This window comes from Eublepharis macularius, chromosome 18 (assembly GCF_028583425.1).
Source record: "Eublepharis macularius isolate TG4126 chromosome 18, MPM_Emac_v1.0, whole genome shotgun sequence".
NCBI classification, from domain to species: domain Eukaryota; kingdom Metazoa; phylum Chordata; class Lepidosauria; order Squamata; family Eublepharidae; genus Eublepharis; species Eublepharis macularius.
Genome location: NC_072807.1, coordinates 32831493 through 32856732, shown reverse-complemented (window position 1 = coordinate 32856732; position 25240 = coordinate 32831493). Strand labels below are relative to the sequence as shown.

General features: G+C 45.6%; 1 protein-coding gene across 1 annotated transcript in view; it reads right to left on the bottom strand.

The window, feature by feature from the left end:
- Window positions 1–12930: 12930 nt before the first annotated feature.
- Window positions 12931–25240, bottom strand: part of TBC1D21 (TBC1 domain family member 21) — a 34881-nt gene continuing 22571 nt past the window's right edge. Inside the window, exons 7-11 of the mRNA XM_055002302.1 lie at window positions 24574–24670; window positions 22751–22848; window positions 17773–17889; window positions 15839–15928; window positions 12931–13014 (exon numbers count right to left, since the gene is read on the bottom strand). Of these exons, the coding sequence (XP_054858277.1) occupies window positions 12970–13014; window positions 15839–15928; window positions 17773–17889; window positions 22751–22848; window positions 24574–24670 (447 nt within the window). The 3' untranslated portion in view covers window positions 12931–12969. The remainder of the gene's footprint in view (window positions 13015–15838; window positions 15929–17772; window positions 17890–22750; window positions 22849–24573; window positions 24671–25240) is intronic.

The following is a 25240-nucleotide window of genomic DNA, read 5'->3' as shown; positions in this document are numbered from 1 at the left end:
AACCCATATGTAAAGCCTTTCTCAGGTACAGTGCTGCTGGAAACTGTGGTGGAACCACCCATGGATCTCCAAGAGGGAGATTTGTGGATATTTCAATGACAGATTAAAAAAAAAATAGGAGTCCTATCTTGGATAGGACTGAGCCCCCTGGTGCAGAGTGGTAAGCTACAGTACTGCAGCCCAAGCTCTGCTCATCATGACCTGAGTTCGATCCTGGAGGAAGCTGGGTTCAGGTAGCCGGCTCAAGGTTGACTCAGCCTTCCATCTTTCCAAGGGATTGCAAATGGTGAAAATTGGAAAACTGATGACTAATATGGAGTGGTAGCTGCATGAAACTTTGACAACTGTGTTCTTTGAGAAAGAGTTTGGAAACGGATACAATGGTGATCTGGACCTTCCGTTAGAATAATGATGTCACAGAATTATCAATGTACACCTAAAGAATACACGCAAAGGTCTACTTGTGATCTGTGAACTACACAGTTTATTGGAACCAAATTTTGGACTATACCCAACTCCAGTTGGAATATAAGGCGAGCTTGTATGAAATAATTAATGTGTACATGGTGCTAGGAAGCATTTGCACTTTAATACCTGTTGCAATATTAATAGAGCACTTGAAGCACTGGACACTTTATGTATGGACTTTGGAGCATATATGACGCCTGCAAAATAATTTTTCCTAGAACTGGTTACATGTGGTATAGTTCTGTTAAATTATGCAATTACTGTAAATAAAATAGGGAGACATTGTTATTGCACGGGAAATTGTGTTTTGTTGCTTCCATCTTTCCAAGGCTGGTAAAATGAGTTCCCAGTTTCCTGGGGGTAAAGTGTAGATGACCGGGGAAGGCAATGGCAAACCACCCTGCATTTATTATTTATTTATTATGTATTAATTAGATTTTTAGTCCACCCTCCCCACCAGGCAGGCTCAGGGCGGAGTAGAACATTTCAAATTACATAAATACAGTTAAAAACAGATAAAACAGTATACAAATAACATTAAAACAACTTTATATAATACAACTTTATATAATACAACTTTATATAATACAGCTTCTCTTCAGAGGGCGATGATAAAATACTGCTTTTCAAGCCCTGGCTCATATGTGGAGTGGTGGACAGATCTTCACCATATGCCTCCACCATATGCCTGGCGGAACATCTCCGTCTTTCAGGCGCGGCGGAAAGATAACAAATCCGGGCCCTGGTTTCCTCAGACAGAGAGTTCCACCAGGTTGGTGCCAGGACCAAAGAGGTCCTGGCTCTGGTCGAGGCCAGGCAGACCTCCCTTGGGCCAGGGACCACCAACGGTTGTTTATTTGTTGAACGGAGCATCCTCTGGGATACATATGGGGAGAGGCCAGTCTGCCAAGAAAACATCATGATGCGACGTCCCCCCTATGGGTCAGTAATGACTAGGTGCTTGCACAGGTGACTTCCTTTACCTTTTATCTGGGATAGGATGTGTTGGAGGGACTGGATCCACAATGTAGAGTCTGTACCCAAGCGAATCTCTGTAGAAATATGGGAAGACCTTCACCATCTCTCCCCTGTGTTTTTCAAGACATCACATCAGAGATGGAATTAGCTAATCGCTAAATCCTCTTGAGTTACTTCTGCAGCTCTACACAGCAAACCACTAGAGCGATGTGAGTGCCGGTTTGGTGGCAGCATTTTCACTTATAGCAGCTGAACAACATCTCCCTTTTCACAGATGACATGTCTGAAAAATACCAGAATCATTAGGAGAGATGCTTTGTGAGACGGTATCCACACGCTCATGTCTCATGCAGCTGCCCCGCTGTACTGAAGTCTCGCAGCCCTGCCTACCAAGGAAGGTGAATTATAGCCTCGACCTGGACAGAATTTGATTGCCGGACCTTTAAAGCAAGCCTCACACTAGAGAAAAGTTGTACTTCCTTGCTGTATGAAACTTCTAAACTGGGAGGTCCCTTTTGGTAATTCCAGGTGCGCTTCAATTCATGTTTTAAAAAAATCCATCTTTCTGCTAGAAAATTGCACTGTCTTTTCTGAAGGTCTTGTCATGTCCTCAAAGTCTTTACTATTCAGGAACGTGGCACACCAGCAGGGTGGGGTGAGGAAGACAGCAATCCATTTTGACAGGAAAAAAATGATACCATCTGTTCGTTTTATGCATTCCCCCCAAAACAAGTTTGCAGAAATCAGATTTCAAGTCTAGGAGAATAACTTCCCCCCCTCACAGCAGCCTCATTCTTGTATGTATTTCAGAGCTGAACCACACGATACGAATTACACGAGACTGAGCGAGTGTCAGGAGTCCTGTCTTACCTCAAATGCCCACATCCAGCATTCTATCGATGAGCACGTGTCATGGTCCAGGCACGCATTCAAAATTTTCTGCTTCAGTGTAGCCACGATGGCATGTGTACGCAGTCACAATCAGCAAGTCGGCAATGCAGAGCGTCCTTATTTCCTATATCTTCTGCTTCCTATCTGTGCAAAGTGGAGATGCATGATGGGATATCTTGAAGGTACACGGAGAAAACCCTTGCCGCCGCGAACACGGGTTCGATGGAGGTCCTGCAGTCCTGGTGCGTGTAGTTGAAAACAACGTTGGAACACGTGTAAGTAAGTTTTCGTGTCATTCACATGTAATTCATATTGTGTGGTTGGGCTCTCAGTTTTCTTCATGAAGCTCTTGTGCATGGTTTAATTCTGCTTACAACTTATTAGAGAAGGAGGGGTGGAAAGACCAAACCCCCTTCATACTGAATGGAGGGGTGAAATCTGTTCTAACATTCTTTGGATTTTTTTTTTAAAGAAGTAATGCAATGTCACTCCAAAGGAATATTCTTGGTTAAATTCTCAGTGGGAAGGAAATGTAATTAATACTAAGAAATGCAGTTTGGAGTAGCCCCTCATTCACCTGCAGAGTAAATCATGTCATAGTTCATTTCTCCATCTCAGAAATGGTCTTTCCCCCCCTCCTTCCCAAATTAAAACATCAAGGCCATATTTCTCCAGAGATATTGGGTTGGATACAGAAGCGCAATTAACACAAGAACACTGTAAATGCAATAAATCCTTCCTTTTTCTTAGAAGGTTGTTAACCACGATTATCACAGTGCAGGAAGGATACTTTGGAGGCTGGCAAAAAGATTCTCTCTGTGTTCAGTGGAGCTACTAAACTGTTGTTCTGAAACGGCGGCCGAGGGCATCCATTCAGAAATCAAACCTGTCCTTGGTGACAGATGCTTGTTTTAAAAGATGATCATCGGCCACTTCAGTGCCGCAGAGGATCCTGAATGGTTCTGCCGCTCGGGGTCTTATCATACAAGATGCTGTAAGATCTGTGTTTGGATTACCAACACATGCTTCATAATAATGGTGTGGTGGTAGGTAGGTCAATTCACATCACAGCAAGGGTATGGCATCTACTACTGTTTTGCCTGCCTGATGCTAGCTTGTGCAATCAAAATGTTTGTATCTGTACCCCCAACTCATCTTGAGGGGCAGGGAATATCAAGCAGCCAGCCACTCTGCTTCGACAGAAGTAATTCAGTACTCTTCCTTCAAGCCCACAATTGGGGAAAACAGCACTTTAGAAAGAGAGACCTATCAGCACAATCCTCTTTGGTGGCAAGATGCGCATAATTTTTTTGGTTGGTAAATGCCCCTGTCACTTACAGATCTGAGGGCTCACTCACTCTCTTCACTTCTTCTCCTCCCTCTGATCTTCTTAAACTCATCCACATCTGGCTATTATTCTGGTGCTTAGCAGTTTGTTTCTAATATTTTCTAATATTTTCTAATATTACCATATACTATTCATTTTCAGAGTTGGATTAGTTATGATAACAATAGTAAATATGGATTAGCTCAGGTTTTGACTCCACATTCCAATTCATACATCTTGTATTACGAGTGCAGGTCTTCTGGTTGCCAGCTTTTGAACCAGGCCTTTAGTCATGGTTTGATCTATAGAAATTCACGGATGATCATGACACGAAAAATGTCACCCGTTTCTGCAGCTCAAACTGCTGTGAAAAGCAGAAGAACAGGACAGTAACTGTTTTCGGGCTAGTTGGCAACCAGAGCAGTTCCTTACACAAAGAAATCTCAAAAGAGCCAAAAACATAACTGCAACAACTCTGACTTTTACAGATAATTCTTTATCTGTATGATGGACTTAAGGGAAGATATGTTAATTCATGTTTGCCATGTTGGTTATTGTTGCTTAGGAACCTCCTATACCATTTTCATTTATCAAAAATTCAACATGCTCTGGAAATACTATACCTACTGAATTTTTGCATGGCAAATCCACTCTAAAGTCACAGGAGCTTTTCCAGAAAAAAGCTGGCAACTCCAGGCTTTTCTCTGTACTAGATGGCAGCACATTTTGAATACATGAGCTGCCTTATACTGAATCAGACTACTGAACTCAGAGCAGCAGGGCTCCAATGTCCCAAGCAGGGGTATTTACTTGAACGCGGTGCCTGAGACTGTAGATTGCTTATTGTGTAATGATTATATAAGCACCTCCCACCAGCAGGTGGTGCCATCATCCATCTGAATGTTTGTGTTGATTCTATATGGTTGCTCTTTGTGTTCTGGGGGATGCTGACTGTCCAACTGTTTTAAAGAGCTGTGCTGGAGGCTGCTTGCCTTGAAAAAGTGGCCATCACAATTGCTTACAGCCAGCACAGTGTAGAGCGTTGGGCTAGAATCTGGGTTCGAATCCCTGCTCTGCCACAGAAGCTCTCTGGGAGACCTTGGGCCTGTCACACTCTCTCCGCCTTACCTACCACACAGAGCTGTTGTAAGGATAAAATTGAGGAGAAGGGAACAACATAAGCCACTTTGGGTCCCCATTGGGAAGAAAGGCAGGTATAAATGAACGAATCAATAAATAAACTAGAGTCACCAAGGAATGAACCTCAGGTGACTTGCCAGTTCCTTCCTTTGCCAACCCACCTGCACCTCGATTTGCTTGTCAGGACTACAATTTTTAGTGGCTACAGCTTTGTATACCTTCCTTCCTCCCCGCCCACTTCCCACAGAGAGAATATATGTGTGTGGGGAGGGTGGGAAGAGAACCCCCCTGCCGAGTTCTTAAAGAGTTCCGCTCATTAAAATCTTTTCCCCACTGATAACGAACAGCTGGAGAGACGGGCTTTAATTATAAAGGCAAAAAGGTGCAGCAGGCATGGAGGTTTCAGATGCTTTTCATTCAGGGGTAGCTATCTAATGAAAATCTGCACTGGAAAAACACACAACAACAACGACGACAACAAAGTCCTTGACTCCATGTTCAGTTCCTTCAAGCAAAGAGCTGTGCGCTAAGAGACTGCTGCCTTTCCCAAATGCTTCCGCATCACTTTGTTAATTTATTTTAATTAAAAAAAAAATCCGCAACCCACCTTTCGGAAAATCACGCCCAGGCAAGACAATCTCAAAAAGCAACAGTTTAAAGAACACATTTCAGACAACAGATGTCAGCCAACGTCTTCATTGTTTATCTGCGGCTGTTTGAGTTACTGAAGATTTATGACAGACACGTAGAAAACAATTACTACAGCGACGCTAAGTTAAAAGACAAGCTGGAAGGAAAACTTCTTTTGAACAGAATTAGCAGAATGCCATAGCCAACATTTAAAACGCAGATATCAGAATTCAGATAAAAAAGCTATACCTGCAAAGGATAACAGAAAGCTTGCCAACTCCCGGTTGGGAAATGCCTGGAGGTTTGCGACTGGATTTCGGGAAGAGATTCAGACGGGATGGGATGCCATAGGAGTCTGCTTTTTGAACCTGCCATTTTCTCCAGGAAAACTGATCTGTGTGGTCTGGAGATTACTTGTAATTTCAGGAAAAGTCCAGACCACCTACCCCCCACCCCAAGCTTGGCGACCTGATCCAAACTCCCACTGCCTTCTTGATAATAAAATTAGAAAGGACCAGCAATGCATCCTAGAGTAGTGGTCCTCAACTGTTTCAGACCCGAGTTCTACTGAACTGCAAGCACTGGACCTATGAGTCATGTGACAGGAAGAGCTGTGACCTCCCTGTCTCGAGGCTAAGATTGCAGATAGCAGACCAAAAGAGGCAGGGACTGGAAACCCAAGAGGAGCGCTGGACGTCGGTACCATAGTGAGGAACAAATCATGGGCCACACAGGTCTTTTCATCCCACCCTTCCACTGCTCCTCTCAGTATCCTTGTGTAGAAAAGGCAAGAGGTGTGACAACCTTGTTCTCTGCACTTGCCGTTTAGCAGCAGATCCCCCTAAAATATAATGGCTGAATAGCAGCTTGCAAACCAAAAGGTGACCCAGCTGAGGGGCATGTCCTATGGGTGAAAGACCACCATCCTAGGAGATGGTAACTATATTTCTGTCCTATCCTATTCTAGAAACCTTGGGAAGAATTTCCACCTTCCCCCCCCTTCTGCTGGATTTCTGTGCCTTTTACCCTCATCCAACATGTAGAATCTTAGGCGCTGAAGTTGGCCCTCTCGTTCCCTCTTAGGGCATCATGTTCTCCTCATGTCCTTTAAATACCTCAAAGCAGCTTTTCCTTCCTCTTGCCTGATATAGCAAAGGTAAAAGATCTATCCTTCTTTGCAAAGAACAGGCCCTGTACTTCTTCTACAACCTCACTCTAGCCTGGAAGATGGCTTCCTATCTCGACATGGTGGATCTGACCCCCTGGATCCATGCTATGGTAACATCAAGAGTTGACTATTGTAATGCACTATATATAGGTCTCACATTTAAGTTAACTCAGAGACTCCAGTTGGTGCAAAATGCTGCGGCTCAGCTGTTATCAGGAGCAAGCCGGAGCATGAATATCACTCCCATCCTGCAGTCACTCCATCGGCTATCTATCACTTATCGTGCTCAGTTCAAGGTATTGGCTGTCACATACAAGGCTCTTCATGGCCTTGGTCTAGCATACCTAAAGGACTAACTCTCTCCCTGTGTTCCTCCACGGCAGCTTTGCTCAACTGAACATGGTCTCCTGCAGGTGCCACCCTGCACATGGGTGAAACAGCTGTCTGTACAAGTGCATTGTCTGCAGTGGCCCCTGTCCTATGGAATAGCCTGCCAAAGGAATTTGCACTCTCCTGGCTATTTGCAAATGATGCAAAACTGATTCATTCAAAAAGGCTTTTTATTCAGATAGGAGGGTTGTATTGTAGGGAGGTGATCTCACAGAGATGCTTCTCTAATGTTAGGGGCCATAGACTTCACCACTATGTTGCCTTACGTTCTATCTGTTGCTTTTAGCATGTGCCCCTATGTACTACCTGTTGCTTTAAGTATTACCCTACTAGATATTTCTGTGTTGCCTACTGTCAGTTTTAGAATGGCTTATGCTCTCTTTCAGCATTTCTTCGACTCTGTATTCGGATTTTTGCTAATGTTATGTCTTTGTAAACTTGCATTTATTTACCCTATGGCATTGTTTATTGAAATGTCCTTAATATTGACAGTACTAATCTCACACTATGTAATCTGCCTTAAATCTCAGTGAGAAAGGCGGATGATCGATCGATCAAAACGCCGTCTTGTATGGGTTCATATTAAGCTATTAGGCGAGGTGTTGGGCAAATGTGATTGCATACAACAGTTCTTTGCATACAACAGTTCTTTGGGTATTATCTCCCTTCAGGGCTCTAGAAATTAAATCCCTGAGAAAGGGTGGGGGGGACATCCTTCTTTGCTGTAATGCATGCACACATTGGTACTTAATGTCTCCTGATCACATGTCTGGATAGACATATAGCTACCACCCTATAAAACTAGGGCCATTTCTACGTGTCTTACCTGCCTGCAGAATATCACATGAAAGACCCGGAAGATAGCGTCTTCTTGCATGAAATCGAAAAAATTTTGCATGAGAAGACGTTGTCTTCCAGGTCTTTCATGAGATGTTCCGCAGGCAGGTAAGACGTGTGGAAACGGCCCTAGTTTTCTACTTGAACACATATCGAGTTCAGACCTTTCTGTCACCATTTCTGACAGCTCCCCAGGGTCTTCAGTTGAGGTCTCTTACATCATTTGATGCTTTTAAGTCTGAACTGGGACCTTCTACACACAAAGCAGTTTCTCTTCCACTGAACCGGGAGCCCACCCTATCTGGGACCTCCTGTTGCCTCCCCTACCAACCAACTGCACTTTACTCAGTTTCTAAACGAAGCATGTCAGGGTGTATTTCCGCTGACTCCTCTGATCCCCTATCAGAGAGCTGCATTTGCAACAGAATTGTCCGGCATCAGCAAAATGTCTGAAATAATAAATTCCAGTTTGCTGGAGAGATGTAGCTTCACATTAATATCCACTGGACATAGCTTATTAGAGGCTCTGCATATGATATCGGCAGATTTTCTGCTCCATCTGCCAACCTGAAAGAGAATGAATGAATTTCTGAGGCCCGTCAGAGCCTCTCCCTTTTTTTCTTTAACCCCGCTGTGATTTACAGCGTTTCAGAGGGTTCTGCAGCATTGGAGAAGATAACAAAGCACAAAATTGTGGAGAGCAATGAAAGTTTCTGGGGAGTTCTTCAAAAAATACATAACATAACTCCTCCTAAAACAATTGCTTTGGATACAGATGGAAATTAAGGAGGAGAGCACTTTGTGTTTCAATGATTGGTTTGTTGGTTTTGCTCATGGCTCGGGTTCTTTGGGTTTTTTTGCAGATTCTTTTGCAAGGTATAAAAATTTCAGGGGACTAATTGTGCTCCTTTGTGCTCCTTTTTCAGGGGACTAATTGTGCTCAGTGATTCCTTTGATATATGGCAACCACCTCAACAATATCCACCTGAACATACAATTCACCATGGAGAAAGAAATTGAGGGTAAACTTCCATTTCTAGATACCTTGGTCATCTGCAAAGCAAACTTTCAGTTAGGTCACAAGGTCTACAGGAAACCAACACACATGGATTGGTACTTACACAAAAACTTCAACCACCATTCCCGACAGAAGAGAGGCATAATAAAAACATTAGTAGACCGTGCAAGACGGATATGTGAACCGCACTTTCTCAGTGAGGAAACTAATCATCTAAACAATGCACTTCAAGCAAATGGCTACTCCAGAAATGAAATCAGAAGAGCGATTAAACCGATAAATCAAACAACTAAGGAAAAACAGTCTCCCACAGGAAAAGTGTTTTTCCCATTTATCAAAGGAATCACTGATCAGATGGGAAAGCTTATGAAAAAGCACAACTTACAAACAGTATTCAGACCCACCAGAAAAATACAACAGATGCTACGATCAGCAAAAGACAGTAGAGGGCCCCTCACCTCTGCAGGAGTATACCGCATACCCTGCGGCTGTGGACAAGTTTACATCGGCACCACACAGCGTAGCATCTAGACAAGAATAAAAGAACATGAAAGACACTGCAGACTTGGCCATCCGGAAAAATCAGCAGTGGCTGAACATAGCCTAACTCAAACAGGACACAGTATCCTATTCCAGGACACTAAAATACTGGACAACACTTCCAACTACTTTGTCAGATTGCACAGGGAAGCCATTGAAATTCATAAGCATAAGCACAATTTCAACAGGAAAGAAGAGACCTTAAGAATGAATAGAACATGGTTTCCAGTCCTGAAAAACACCAGGCTAACAAAACACTCTACATCCTACAATAGCCCTGCAGAGAAGATTAGCATATCAAGCACCAATCCATATGCAAAAGAACCTCCTCAGGATACAGTGAAGCCTTCCTCCATTAGCATTCCACACCCTGGGAAACTCTTACAGGATGACTCAGCCCAAACCCACCTTCCTGAGTAGATATAAATGACCTGCCAACATCTTTTCCACACTGTGACACTGAGAGATCTCTGTCTTTTGGTGCTACACCTCTGAAGATGCCAGTCACAGCTGCTGGCGAAACGTCAGGAACTACAATGCCAAGACCACGGCCATACAGCCCGGAAAACCCACAACCACCATCGTTCTCTGGCCGTGAAAGCCTTTGACAATATATCATTTTGCTCACTTCTAGGGCTTCAGGCACCCTGACCTGGATAGCCCAGACAAGCTGAACCTTGTCATATCCCAGAATCTAAGCAGGGTTAACCTTGGTTAGTAATTGGATGGGAGACCTGCAACAAAGGCCTGGGTCGCTATGCAGAGGCAGGCAATGGCAAACCACCTCTGTTAGTCTTTTACCTTGAAAATCCCAACAGGGGTCAACATAAGTCAGTGATGACCGCATTTTCCTGCACCCCCACAAGCGCCGCACACAAGCTTGTTCTTCAGTTCTGCAGCAACTTTTCCGGGCTTAGAGGTACAGGCTTCTTGCTGTCAGGCAGAGCCAGAGCTGGCCTCTTTCATTAGCTATCAAGGAAGAACTAAAAAAAATGCAGAGTTCTTCTAGCACTTCAGGCAGCAAGCCCCAGCGAGAGGCAGACTCAACAGGTGCCGGGTTGCTTCCGCTCCTCTGTGTATGTGTGTGTGTCTTGAGTGGGGTGTGTGCGTTAAATGGCACCCCCTCCCTTCCCACCCGCCTGTCTCCTTTGATAAGTGTCAAATCCAGGTTCTGCTGAGTCTGTCAAGGTCACTTTCAACATGTCACACTTCGCTGGGCAGCCTCGCTCCGTTACACTTGCAATTTTCTTCCCTCCGTGTTTGCTTATTTGGGGTTTAACTAGCCAAGCACCCGTGGAATCTGCCTGGACTGGAGGACAGGCAGCTAGGCAGAGGAAAGGGAGGGGTTAGGGGTCAGGAGAGAGAGACATTCACTCTCTTTTCCCCTTAAACAAACAAGTGTCTCGTAGGACGTCTGGGCCAGGACCCTCTTGCCTGAGGTTGCGGTGAAAAAGGAAAATGAAAAACATCTTCAAAACAAGCGTGTGACGTATCAGTCTTGGCAATCAGGCGTAGTGCACAGGATCATGAAAGATGAAAAGTTAAGGCAACAAAGAGGAAGGGTGAAGGAGTGACGCCGCCCTCCAGTTAGTGTTCCCAGATCTTGCAGGGATCAATTCCCTTACTGGAAATAGATCCCAAGGAGTTAGCCATGTTAGTCTGTAGTTGCAAAATAATAAAAGAGTCCAGTAGCACCTTGAAGACTAGCCAACTTTATTGTTGCATAAGCTTTCAAGAATCACAGCTCTCTTCGTCAGATGCATCTGACAAAGAGAGCGGTGGTTCTTGAAAGCTTATGCGACAATAAAGTTGGTTAGTCTTAAAGGTCCTACTGGAAATGGCAGCTTCGGAGGGTGGAGTCTGTGGCATCACATCTCCGCACAGCTCCCTTTCCAAACTCCACCTCCCCCAGGTCTCCAGAACATTTGCTAAATCAGTGTAGGCAACCCTAGCAAGGTGTTCTGAAACCCAAGCAGGTGGAATTTGATACGCTTTTTGTCTATTTGCATCCTTGTCTCCACTGATTGAGCACTGCAAAAGCACACATACCAGGATGTGCTTGTGTCCCATCTTGGGAGGCCAAGAGACAGAGAACTCTACAGCCTGAGAGAGAGAGAGAGAGAGAGAGAGAGAGAGAGAGAGAGAGAGAGAGAGAGAGAGAGAGAGAGAGAGAGGACTTTAGGTGACTCTACACAGCCATTTCTTACAAAGCAGTCAGTAATGGGAAGGAAGGCTTTGATTGGGCCTTAACTAGGAATATTACTCTGACAGAGCATGCATACACTGAGGGGAGGCTGCTAGCATGGCCAGATCTTCACCATCTAGCGTTGCCAGCTCCAGCTAGGGAAATTTTTGGAAATTTGGGAGGTGGAGCCTAAAGACAGTGGAGTTTAGGGAGGGGAGGGACTCAGCAGGGTATAATACCATAGAGTCCACCCTCCAAAGAAGCCATCTTCTCTAGGGGAACTGATAACAGTCAGCTGGCGATCAATTGTAATTCTGGAAGATCTCCAGCTACCACCTGGAGGCTGGCAACCCTATCACCATCCCGGACCTGAAACTGATTGGGCAGACTTTATGATGTCATGGGGTGGGGCCTGGTGATGTCACAATGAATCGTTGTACTGACAGTCGTATTTACACACCCCTCTCGGTAGGTACCATGCCACAGCGGTGTGTCATCACAAATCATGTGGCTGTTTACCAGCCTAAAAGATACAACACAGAAATTAACTACATGCTAAAGGCAAAGTGGACTTGTGGTTTAAGAGCTAGTGATTGCCTCCCCTTCTGCAATTTGCCTGTAGAGTGTTTATCACAAACAGGCACATGTAGAGGTCTTAGAGGAAGCCATATATCTGCAGTATGACACAGCAGCCGCAGCAATCAAGGGAAAACTGGCTGGCTCATGATCACGGGGCAGACTTACCTATGGGGCAGCTGGGCAAATGCAACTGAAAGAAAATGGTGGTGGAAAGTACAGTAATGTCACAATGCAAATGGTGGCGCATTTTTGAATGGACGTGCATTGTGAAGATTGGGTGCTTTTCGCTTGTTCACAGTGGGTTGGGCAGAAATAAAGGGGGTATGGAGGACCCCTCCTGCCCATAGTCTCAGAACCCCTAAGACCAAGTCCTCCGTTAATTCCGTTAGTCCTCTGTTAATACAGTTCTCTCTCAAGCAATATTGTAAAGCATACGGCTGTGGGGTGGAATTCAATACTATTTTGGGAAAGAGAGCAATTAAGACCCAAATGGGAGATTCTTAAGCGACACTTTCTCGCAAATCACGGCCTGCAGCCTAGAAATTTATTTATTTATTTGATTTTTATACTGCCTCTCGCTCAAACAAGGCTCGAAGTGGTTTATAAGTCATCCTCAAATAGGAGGTAGGCAGATTTGTGTGGTTATAGAGTGGAAAGGGAAATGTACTCTGCACAGGTGCAGAGTGTTTGCAGTCTCTGCGTTCTCCCGTGCTGGGCCTCATAAGAGCGAGACCAGAGTGAGATTACAGTCCCTGTTCTTTTTCATTCCATATCAAACTCTGGATCGCTTCAATATTTCTACTTAGAACACAGCCTCTTTATTGCTGTGGCTGGCCGAAGAACTCCTGCAGCTCCTGTGGAACCTGGGGACAAGAGAAACACCGTGGGTTCTACCAGGAAAACAGTCCCCTCTCCTCTTTCCAACACACTCTTCCAAACAGAGTCAGCTCTAACCTCTTGTGGCCCCCAGGCAGCCGGCCCCACCGCCACTAGCAAGAGACCCACCTGCTCCCCAGATGAGCTTACGTTGCTTGCATGATCTCTCCCATCCTTAACCCATTCTCTTCACTGGTCCCCAGGCACTGGATATGGACTGTGTTGTAGCCTGATGTTTTGGGGCTTCCCAGAACAATTGGCTATCAAAGCAGATGGATTGCAGAGGGATGGGGCCTGCCCTCGTTCTTTTCCTCCTACCCAGACCTCACCCTGCCAACGCTACTTTCCCACCCAAGTATTATGGAAGGCCTTGTTCTTAGAGTCTCTCTACACGAGACCTCTTACACGAGGACGCTCAAATGTAGGGAGACACAATGTTAGCCGGGAAGCGTAGTTTAAAAAGACAGCGCAGAAGGCTTGGTCAATTTCATCTTTCTACACAGAGCCTGCAGAGATCGCTCCTGAGAGTGTTTATTAACTTTTTTCTTTGCCTCCTCAATGGGGAGGTGAAATTGACAGAGCCTCCAGGGAGGTGAAGATGAAATTGACAATCCCTCTGAGGAGAGATCTCTGCTGGCTCTGTGTAGAGAGGTGAAATTGACAAGAGCCTTCAGCTCTGCCTTTTTGAAATATGCTTCCTGCCAAACATTGCGTCTCCCTACACTTGAGCGTCCTTGTGTAAGATGTCCTGTGTACAGAGACTCTTACTCTTCCCTTCCAGCTCCATTTCCAATTTCTTTTTTATCAGAAGTCATATATGAGCACCCAGTTTCCTGGGGGTAAAGTGTAGACGACTGGGGAAGGCAATGGCAAAACACCCCATAAAAAGCCTGCTAAGAAAACATCATGGTGCAATGCCACTCCATGGGTCAGTAATGACTCAGTGCTTGCCTTTACCTTACCATGCTGAGCATATTAAAGAAACAGAAGCATTAATTCTATTTACTAAATTTTGTCATTCATATATGTGTGTGGGGTGGGGAGGAGAGCTGTAGGGCCTGGAGGTCTTGTGGAATTACATCTGATTTCCTGAAGGAGGGGCAAAAAAACTCCTTTCTCCCCCCTTCCAAAGCTAACTTAGCAGAGAATCACTGAGCATGGCCAGTGTGGGATCTAAGAGCCAAGCTACAAGTGACACCTTACACAGGTTGGACACTTGTCAGTTTACCTCAAGTTTTGATGGGAAATGTAGGCGTCCTGGTTTTACAGCTTGGCTCTCCATTACAGCTGCAAGTCCAAGATGCCTACATTTCCCATCAAAACTTGAGGGAAGATGACAAGTGTCCAACCTGAGTCAGGCGTCACTTGTAGCTTGGCTCTGAGAGTCCCCTACATGGCTGAGCCTGTGGCCTTTTGAGAAAGGGAAGTGGGCATTGCTACAAAAATGGCTGCCTGCCATGAGAAGTGGGACCAGTCACAAAATAGCTGCCACGGAGGAGCAGTTACAAAGCCAAGCACCCTCCTGCACCTTCCTGCAGACCCAAAGGCGATGTCTTCTGGCATCTCTTGAGTCACTTCTTGCTCCAGTGAGGTGCCCTGGAGGAGGCAAGTGGCAGCCAGGAAACACACTAGTGGATGCCATGGCATGCATGGCATGCTGGGAATCGCTAGGATATGGACTCTACCACTGACTGTGGGCCAGTCTCTCTCTCAGGATAGATTGTTGGGGTGGGGGGAAATGATCACCCTTTGGAAGAAGTGTGGGATAAAGAAGTAGAAAAGCCCTCCTAAACTCAGGCATTGGCCTGAGAGGTTGGGGGGAAAGGAAATCTCTCTGAAAATAGAAGTTCCTTCCTTATGTTGACTTCTGCAAAGGGTAGTACTTAGGATGAAGAATCTGGGGCAGTGGGAAGATGAAAAAAAGGGGAAAGTTGGGCAGCAGGGAAGCTGGGTTGGTAACGACCAGGGATTTTTGTCAGCTGGAATGCCGTGGAATGGAGTTCCGGAACCTCTTGGAAATGGTCACATGGCTGGTGGCCCCGCCCCCTGATCTCCAGACAGAGGGGAGTTTAGATTGCCCTCTGCATTGCTGGAGTGGCATGGAGGGCAATCTAAACTCCCCTCTGTCTGGAGATCAGGGGGCGTGGCCACCAGCCATGTGACCAGGGCTTTTTTTCAGCTGGAACGTGGTGGAACGGAGTTCCGGCTCCTCTTGAAAATGGTCACATGACCCCGCCCCCTGATCTCTAGACAGAGGGGAGTTTAGATTGCCCTCCATGCAATCTAAACTCCCCTCTGTCTGGAGATCAGGGGGCGGGGCCACTGATCATGTGATCATTTTTGCTGAGGGCGATTTAAACTTTACAATACTCCCCCCTTGTTCCAGTTGACCCAAAGTGACATTATTGTGTGGTCCTGAGTTCCACCACTGAGTTCCACCACCTCTTTTCCCAGAAAAAAAGCCCTCCATGTGACCATTTTTGCCAAGGGCGATTTAAACTTTTAAAAACTCCTCCCTTGTTCCAGCTGACCCAAAGTGACGTCATTGGCCCTGGGAGCATGTGTGCACTTTGCGCATGCACATGTGGTACCAGGGGCATCACCTCCCACCAAGAGTTGCCCCCTGTGCTGGCAACTCACTGAGTTCCACCACCTCTTTTCCCAGGAAAAAAGCCCTGGTAATGAACCTTCTCTGAGAGCTGTCAGAACAACTTCTTGGAGTTTTATCCCAAGAGTGCAAGATCCCCTCTACATTCAGAAGTGAGCCTCTCAGAAGTGTACATGGAGAGGAGACGTGACTCATTTTTTTACCTTTTTTTCATGTTTCATGAGAAGCTCATAGGTGGTACAAGCTTTGGCTATCAACTCATTGGCTTCCAGATCTATGAGATTATTGCATAGCTGGAGAAGAAAAGAAATGGAATCTCATCAATCACTTTTGACCTTGTTCATGGATATTTCATGGTGATATTCCTCAAGAAAGCACTTTGCACAGGGGAATCGGCATGCAAATGAAGGGGCAGGAATGAAATCAAACCTGAGCAAAGGTTATCCACTGGTATTAAATATGTCAAAAGTCACTGAACAACAGGACAGTCCCTTCAAACTACTGAAAATAGAATTTCCACACTCCCCCAATGACGTTTCTCACTGAAGCTATTTTTCCTCACCCAGTTATTTTGCATTGGTCTCTAACTGCAAATTCAAAAGTGAAGAGTTCTATCAAGGGCTGATTCTGCATGGCTTACCTGAAGCCAGGATGTTGCGGGACGTTGCGGAACATGCCGGTAAAAACACGAAAGATCGTGTTTCCTTGCGTGAGTTTTGTGCGACATGGTGCAAAACTCGTGTGAGAAAACGCGATCTTTCGTGTTTTTGCCGGCATGTTCCGCAATGTCCTGCAACGTTCCGGCTTCAGGTAAGCCGTGCAGAATCAGCCTAGTTCTCAAGATCAACTATATTTCTTCCTGATACCACTTGGAACCTTCCAGCAGGGCTGCTGAGCCCATATTGACAGAGATATCTGGTATTACTAAGGGTATTACTAAGATCAAGAATTTCAAATATCCCATTATTTCCCACCTTTTTATTTATTTAATTTCCAAAATTTATACCCACATTTCCCCCTTGTTAGGGCCACCAAGGCGGCTGATTTAAAATGTCACATAATAAAAACATGTCTTTAAAACCAAACAGACTGTTAAACAGCTACAACAAAAACTAAAATATACATACAAAAACATAAAAACAAGTATTAAAACATAGGGCAAAAAGATCACCGAAGGAATGCCGGATGAAATAAATAATCACTTGCTGGCAAAGGTGACAACAGAAGGGGATAGATGAGTTCCCATGGGGAGAGAGTTTCAGAAACTGATGCCATGGCTGAGAAAGCCCTCTCATCGGTTGCCACCTTCTTAATCTTAGAAGGTCCAGGCACCTGAAGCAAGGTCTTGGAAGATGAACACAGCGAACTGGTTGTTTCATAAGAGACCTTCGAACACCACCACTTCACAATTCTGCACATTCCCCAGCATTTCCATAACAAGGCATCCTGTGATACCTTTAAGACTGTTTCCATAGATACCGTACCATAGATACGGGAGGCTGCTGAATTGGAATTCATATGCAAATTTGACTCTGTCAAGCTGGGACTGAATAGGGACTATGAATGGTTATCACATTATCACAGGTAACAGATTTCCTTTACGGAGGCGGGGTCTGGGGGAGCCCAGTGGCACCTGGCATGGGCTTTCGGGGACCACAGTTCTCTTTGTCAGATGCATCTGACGGGGAGAGCTGTGGTTATCGAAGGCTTATACTGCATTGGAATTGGATGGTCTAGCTGTTTTGCTGCTACAAACTAACACGGCAAACTCCTTTGAAGCCTCACACTAGCCAACTGATCCCCACACCAAAAGGAGATGTTTACATTTACTAGCAAAGGAATGTTTTGGTTGCATCCTCCCTCTCCCCCCGTAATTGCCTCTTCTCTCTCCTCCCCTCCTCCCCCCTCCTCTTCTATATTTGACCAGTTTCTGAACCATGCATCTGACGAAGAGAACTGTGATTCTCGAAAGCTTATGCTACAATAAAATTGGTTAGTCTTAAAGGTGCTACTGGACTCTTTTTGACATAGATACCTTGTAATACTTAGCTGTGACTTAAAGCTGGGCACACAATGTCCTCTATTTTCGGGCTGCACAAAGACTGCTTGTGCTTGGACATGTATGTCCCCCGCTTACCGTTAAAATGTCATCTCCACTCATGTCTTCTTGGACGATCTGGTCTCTCACCATTTGGAGCATTGTGTAAGCTACCATCACCTGGAAGTTTCTGCAAGGCATTCCAGTTAGAAACACCTTGGGGGAGGGAAATACAGGTGCGGTCAGTCGAGGAGGACTCAAGGTGTACATCATCACCGCTAACGTGCAGGCCAACTTCGCTGTCCATCATTTTGCTTGTCAGTTTTGGGATGTCAGCTGATCACTACTGCAGTTTGAGATGAGCCATGATCAAGGCCATTTCCACACGGGTTACCTTGTTCCGGAAAACAGCGAAATCTCACACAAAATCGCACAAGAAGACGCTGTTATCACGCGAGAAGACATCTTCTAGCGAGATTTCGCTGTTTTCCGGAACAAGGTTAGCCATTTCAATATGTATCTTGTTAATCTTCCAATAAGATGGTAAAACCAAACCATTTAAGGGGATAGTTGGGGCAACCTTCAGTACCGGTTGGCTCAACTGATTGATTCCGGGTACATATTAGGGTCTGGTTGGTGGTCGGATTAATTCTGTTTTTAAGTGTATTTATTTATTCATTTACATAATGTATAATCCGCCTGGTGGATCATATATTATTATTATTTGATCTTACACTGATGCTTGACATGTGTAGGGAGAAAGGGAGGCATAGAAATCTTTCAAATATATAGATAACCCAACCAACTTAAAAGGATGAAGAGAAGTGCTGTGTGTGTTGCCCTGAGCCCCTTGAAAGAGGTGTGGAAAGGAAACAGACCTACTGGGCATAGATCAAGATGGGTAGCCGTGTCTGTAGCAGTAGAAAAGAGCAAGAGTCCAGTAGCACCTATAAAACTAAAAAAAATTGTGGTAGGGTATGAGCTTTCTGAAGATATGAGCTGTATCTGAAGAAGTGAGCTGTGGCTCACGAAAGTGCATACCCTACCACAAATTTAGTTAGTCTTATAGGTGCTAATGGACTCTTGCCCTTTTCTAGCCCTACTGGGTGACACTGTGAAAGCTAGTGTGGTATGGGGAGGGGGGGTTGGGTTAGGGCTGGGAAGGCCTGGGTTCAAATTCCAGCTTGTCATGGTAATGACCAGGTGACCTTAAGTTGGTCAATCTGGCTATGCCTAATCTTCCTCACAAGATTGTTGTGAGGACAAAATGGAGAGTAACGTATGTTGCCCTGAGCTCCTCCTTGGAGAAAGGCAGGAGAAAAATGCACTGAGAGCCAAGCTACAAGTGACGAATGACACTTGCCTGGCAAGTGAACAGACTCGCGTGTATTCCTCCCTGTTTGCTTGCCATTCACTTGCGCTCTACTTGATCAAGTGGAGACCAAGTGAATGGCAAGTGAACAGGGAGGAATACACGCGAGTCTGTTCACTTGCCAGGCAAGTGTTTCAAGAATGTGATGGCCTCTGGCTAATAAACTTTGTTGTTGTTGTTGACAGCCAAGTGTAATTCATCACTTGTAGCGTGGCTCTCAAATGCCTTGCTGTGACCCAAGCGGGGAGTGTGAATGGCAAAAATGCCTCAAGATGAATGGAGAACAGCCTGGTTTGCGCTCTTTACACTGAATTATTTCCTTCAGAGGGGTCCATTTCAAATTAAAACCCTGGTAATTCTGGAAGGTGCATTGGAAGCCTTCACTCTCTTGTTCTCTCTCTCTTCTCTGGTTAGAAGGTTGTCCCACAAAATACAGGTATTGGTACGGAACAAGTGAATGTCTTTGCAGTGCTTGAAGATAGCAAAGAGCTTCCCTCCTGCTGCCCAGATGGAGATTTGCCCTCTCCCCTCTCCTCCCTATAATTAAAGCAAAACGGCCGGCGTGCAAGAGTCCAGTCAGCAGGCAGAGCAACTGCCGGGAGACCTTGGGCAAATATTAATTGAAATAATAAAAGCCACCAGGGTCCAGGACGGAGGAGAAGAAAGCTAAGCAAATGGTTTCTGTTTGGTGGGTCAGAAATCCTGCTGCAACAGCAATCCAGGCCTCCATTTGGGATTCAACTTAACAAGCCTTTGCAGAAGGAATGGAGTAACCACTAATACAGGCCAGCTGTGCCTTTGGCAGGGCTCCGTAAGTAGTGTCAGTGAGGCAGAGCAACGTCCAGAAGGGGCCGCTTAGCTGCTAGGGCTGCCAGACACCCCCCACCCCATTTTCGGTTGGAGAGATTCAACACAGCAAAGCAAAAAGCCAGCAGGGCCGAAATGGACTCTCTGTTCCAAATTGGAATCTGTTGCATGCACAAGGCTACATTATTCTCGCTGCAATTCAAAGACCGGTTTTCAGGACCACATTATAGAGTATTTTCTTTTGAATAGTATGCCAGGGAGTTGCCTCCCCACAGCTGCAGTTAGGTGACGGTCAGCAAGATACGTTGACGTGGTTCTTCTCAATGCTTGTGAAGCAGTACCCACTTCTTCCTCTCTGGGCCTTTTCTGGACTTTGAAACGTGCTGTACTTTTTGGACACCTGCTTGCAAAATGCCTATGTGCTACTATCCCTCTCCCCCATTTAAAAATGCAAGAATTGTACATTTGATAACTGAACATGTTTAAGTTTTTTCATATTTAGTATCTCTGAAAATATAGCATTAGGTAACAATGGGCTGCATTTCATTAGAGACAAGCTTAAATTTGTCAGCAGGATTTGAGTCCGGTGGCACCTTAGAGACCAACAAGATTTTCAAGGTGTGAGCTTTCAAGAGTAAGGGCTCCCTTTTCCCTTCAGACAGTGCCTGAAGAAGGGAGCTCTGACTCTCAAAAGCTTACATCCTGAACATCTTGTTGGTCTCTGAGGTGCACTGGAATAGGGTGGCCAGTTCCAAGTTGGGAAATTCCTGGAGATTTGGGAGGCGGAGCCTAGAGAGGGCTGCGTTGGGGAAGGGGAGGAACCTCAGCAGGATATAACAGCATAGGGCCCATCCTCTAAAGCAGCCATTTTTTCCAGGGGAACTGATCTCTGTCGCCTGGAGTTTAGTTGAAATTCTGGGAGATCTCCAGCCCCCACCTGGAGGCTGAGAACCCTACACTGGACTCAAATCCTGCTGTTCTATTGCAGATCAATCCACTGAAAACTAAATTTGCCAATGAGACTTCTGTCCTTTCCCATGTTTACCCTATTCCTCCTTTCCCACGTTTACCCTGTTCCTCCTCTTTCCTCCTGGCCTTACCACCCACCTGCCAGAGATTCATGACCTACATGAGTCCTGACTAGGGTTGTGAACTCAAGGATGGGAAATTACTGGAGATTTGGGAGAGGAATATGGAGAGGGAGGTGTTTGGGGAGGGGAGGAGCTCAGCAAGGATGTGATGTCATCGAGTCCTTCCTCCAAAGCTGTCATTACCTCTGGGGGAACTGATCTCTGTATTCCGGATAGGGTTGCCAGCCTCCAGATAGTGACTGGAGATCTCCTGGAATTACAACTGGTCTCCAGGCCACAGAGATCAGTTCACCTAGAGAAAATGGCTACTTTGGGGGGTGGACTCCATGGAATTATGCCATGCCAAGGCCCTTTCCGTCCCCAAACCCCACTTTCTCCAGGTTTCACCCCCCAGATCTCCAGGAATTTCCCAACTTGGAGCTGGCAACCGTAATTCTGGAGATGGGTTGTAATTCGAAAAACTCTGGAGGCTGGCAACCCCATCCTAAAGCACTCTTTACAAACCACCGTGTGAATGAATTTAGATGAATGAGGACTTGTCATTTTTTTAAAATTCAGAATGCTGTTAGTGGTCTCATTCGGTCTTGTTTCTGTTGTTGTTCTGGGCCCCCACCTTGGTTAGCCTGCAGGCAGTTTCAGGATGCTGAGTTAGGAGCGGGCTGGGAAGCAACCGTGGCATGGGGGCAAGCCATGCTGAGTGGCCCCGGGCCCTGAAGCAGTGCAAGCCAGCACCAAAAGGGTCACTCAGCTCAGCGGTGCGAACAATGGGTATTCGCTCACCCTGGCTTCCTCCTGAAAGCTGGCAGCAGAGTTGGAAAAGGCCCATGGTGAATGGACACCAATTACCACAGCTGTTGAAGGGTTGTAGACAAGCGGCCATTCAGAATCTGGGAGAATTGCTGGAGTTCAGTTAAGCTTGCTCCTAGCCACCAGTGGCCCTCAAGGGAAGTGGCCCACCACGAGCTTTCTCTATCAGTTATACGGCCAATCTGCCCTTGATTATGAGAAAGAGTAGTGGGAGCCATAACAAAATGGCTGCCATGGCAGAGAGTGATTAGAAAATGGCTACCGTGGGAAAAGGACAATTTAAAAATGGCTGCCATGGCAGAGGAGCGATTATGAAATGGCTGCCCTTGGAAAGAGATAATTATAAACTGGCCACCCTGGGAAAGGGACAATTACAAAATGGCTGCCATGGCCGTGGGGCGATTTCAAAATGGCTGCCATGGGAAACAGACAATTATAAAATGGCTGCCATAGTGGTACATGTCTCTTCCCAGATCAAGACACATGGCAGCAAGTAACAATGCTCTTCTTGTCTGTCTCCACCCACACCCTCTTTCCTCCTTCCCAGTCAAAGCTATGTGACTGTTTTTGTTTAATACTCCACACCTGTCTGTTGGTATTGATGGTGGGGAGGGCAGGGATGCCAGGAGACACAATGGTAGGTGCCATGGCGCCCATGGGAGGGAAGGGGGGCATTGTACAACCCGATTTTATCAGATCTCAGAAGCTAAGCTGGGTTGGTATTGGATGGGTGACACCAAGGAAGACTCTGCCAAGGAAGGCAATGGCAAGAGCGCTCTGCTTCTCACCTGTATTGAAAGCCCCTTGCTGGGGTCACCATAAATCATTTGTGACTTGATGGCACTTTACACAGACACAGTGTCCATGAGTGGTATGCTGGAGATAGATGAAAAAAGTATTTCCCTTAAATGCCCAGTCAGGAATTGAAGGGTGTCCTTAGCCCTCTATCTCCTTGAGTGTCATGATGAACCCCCTCAAGGAAACTGTGAGAACTACTCACCTCCCAGAGTCTCCAGACATCATCAAAAGTCCTGAAGACTCGCTGGAAGAGGAGACAGAACCATGGGAACAAGGACTGAACTACTTGGCCCTTTCTTTCTAGAAAAAAAGCAAAGAAAGCTTAGACTTGTGCATCTCTGCTTAGGGTTGCACTGGGAGTTTCCTATGACTTTGGCAAGGCGGCTGGATTTCTCTTGCTGAGACCTGTCATCACCAGAGGACCTGCTTCCATACAGCGAACTGCTTTTGAAAGGTCTTCCCATTTCAAAAGCAGTTTGCCATGAGGCATGTGGGAGGTAGGGGTCATATTTGAGAACATTTGGGAGAGGCCGTGGCTCAGTGGTAGAGCAACTGTTTGGCATCTCTACCTAAAGGGATCAGGTAGCATCAGGAGATGGGAAAAGCGTTTCTCTGCCTCTGACCCTGGAGAGCTGCTTCCTGTCAGAGTAGACAATGCTGAACTTGAAGGACCATTGGTCTGATTCAACCTAAAGCAGCTTAATATGGCCAACAAGAATCCCCAATCTCCCTGGGATGCATGCAGCTAGCAGAGTTCTTCTTTTGATCCTGGCTAAGGATGGTGTAAGTGATAAATAAATCATATGTTGGTCCCAGAAAATTAATTAAAGTATTCCATGTTTTGGCTATTAGCACAGTCTATCATTTAGCAAAAGGAAGCATGATTATAGGTGGTTGTGAGCTGGTTCTGCTGGCTGGTGTGTGTGCAGGAGAGAAAATAACAAAGCATACACTTGCTTATATTTAGAAAGGAAATAAGAGTTCTTTATTGTAGGAACCCCATACTTTGATAGAAAAGGAGGAGAGACAGATCCTAACTACCTATCTAGTCTAAGGACGGACATGGATGCCAGGGCAAGGCCTGCATCTATGCTTCCAAGATGGAGGGAGGAGAAGGAGAGAGATGGAACAAAGCCAGGAAGAGAAACACGAGAAGGAGGATATCACAAGAAGGAAATCATGAGAATAGCAATCTACATATCAAAGAACAGTCAGAGCAGTAAACAGTAAATAGAGTGCCCTGACCTCTCCGTCTTTCTTTGTTTTGTCCCCCTCTGAAACCTGAGGAGAGGGACAGCGCTGAATCCTCCTCTTCCTACAGCAAGAATATCCCAAACATAGCATTGTGGAGTCCTCACCCTTATGTATTTGCACAGGTTGTGGTAGAATGGAAGAGAGGGAAGGATAGCAGAAACTGGGAAACGCTGTTGTGGCAACAAGAAGAACTGGGCCAAAGTAATAGGGTTATATTAAAATGAAATTGTTTAGGAAGGTGCTTTGATAAAGGGAACAGGACTGTGAATTATACCAGTGCGGATAATATGCATGACCTGTTTGCTGTATGTATTATTCTACTCTCACTGCTTTGTTTTTACACCTAGGTAATACTGTTTTCAACATAGTTTATCATCTCTAATACTCTATACTTTGTATCTGATTGCTGTGATCCTGATCCTATTACATTGCTTATTAAATGTTGTGTCCATCGATTGCATTGATTTAGACTGTGTCGTCTGCCTGGAGTCTCAGTGAGAAAGGTGGACTATAAGTCACGTGAATAAATAAAATTGGGAGAAGCAGCTCGTCAGCTACAGTCTCCAAAACTCGAGCCACTGTTATCTCCCGGACTTTCTTTCTGCTACAGATGTGACTTGAAGATCATACTTGAAGAATGAAGACACTACGAAGCAACGTAGGAAAGGTTGGCTGTAACAAGACTATATTTATATAGCCCTTTGAAATAACTGGAGGGGAAACGGAACAGTACTGAATTCTTAAGAGGGCAGGCCAGGGAGATCAGCTTACCCAGATGCTTTGAAAAGTCGGGGTCCATAAAAGCAATCAAGGATCTTAGCATGGCCAGGTTCTTCCCCACTCCGATGTTCATGATGCAGCTATTTTCCTGTTTTTTAAAAAAATACCAAACCCAAGAATCCTGAAACGGGAAAACATTTGTAGGAACATGCAAAGGCCAGATGGCCTCGCTTGGCCACATCCTCCTCTTAAAACATTGGAATCAATCATCCCCAAGACAGCCACAGGTATCAGCAAACCAAAACTGTTTCATGGATTCTGCCAAGGCTGGTGTATAAATATCCCATGGTGAGCATTTGGCTAAGTACAGATGGGCCACCTTCTGGTGCCCGGTACAGAAGGTAGCAGAGACGCTCGTGTACCTTACGGTTCCAAGAGACTGTTCCAGGCCAGCATCAGTGGTGGGACGCAAAGGCCATTGCCTGGCAGATGGCGCCCCTCCTCCCACCACTAGAAATGCAAGGTCAAATCTACTGTTTTCCAGTGCAGGAAATGCCTGGTGATTGTGGAAGGACCTGAGCACAAAAGAATCGTATCTGGCTGTTTTCTCCAGACTCTTCTCCTAAAATTGCCCCAGAGACGCCCCCATAATATTGCAGAGAACTCTGGAGCAATCAATGCTTTCGTGGAGGAACGGTGTCTAGCGGCATAGGTAAGA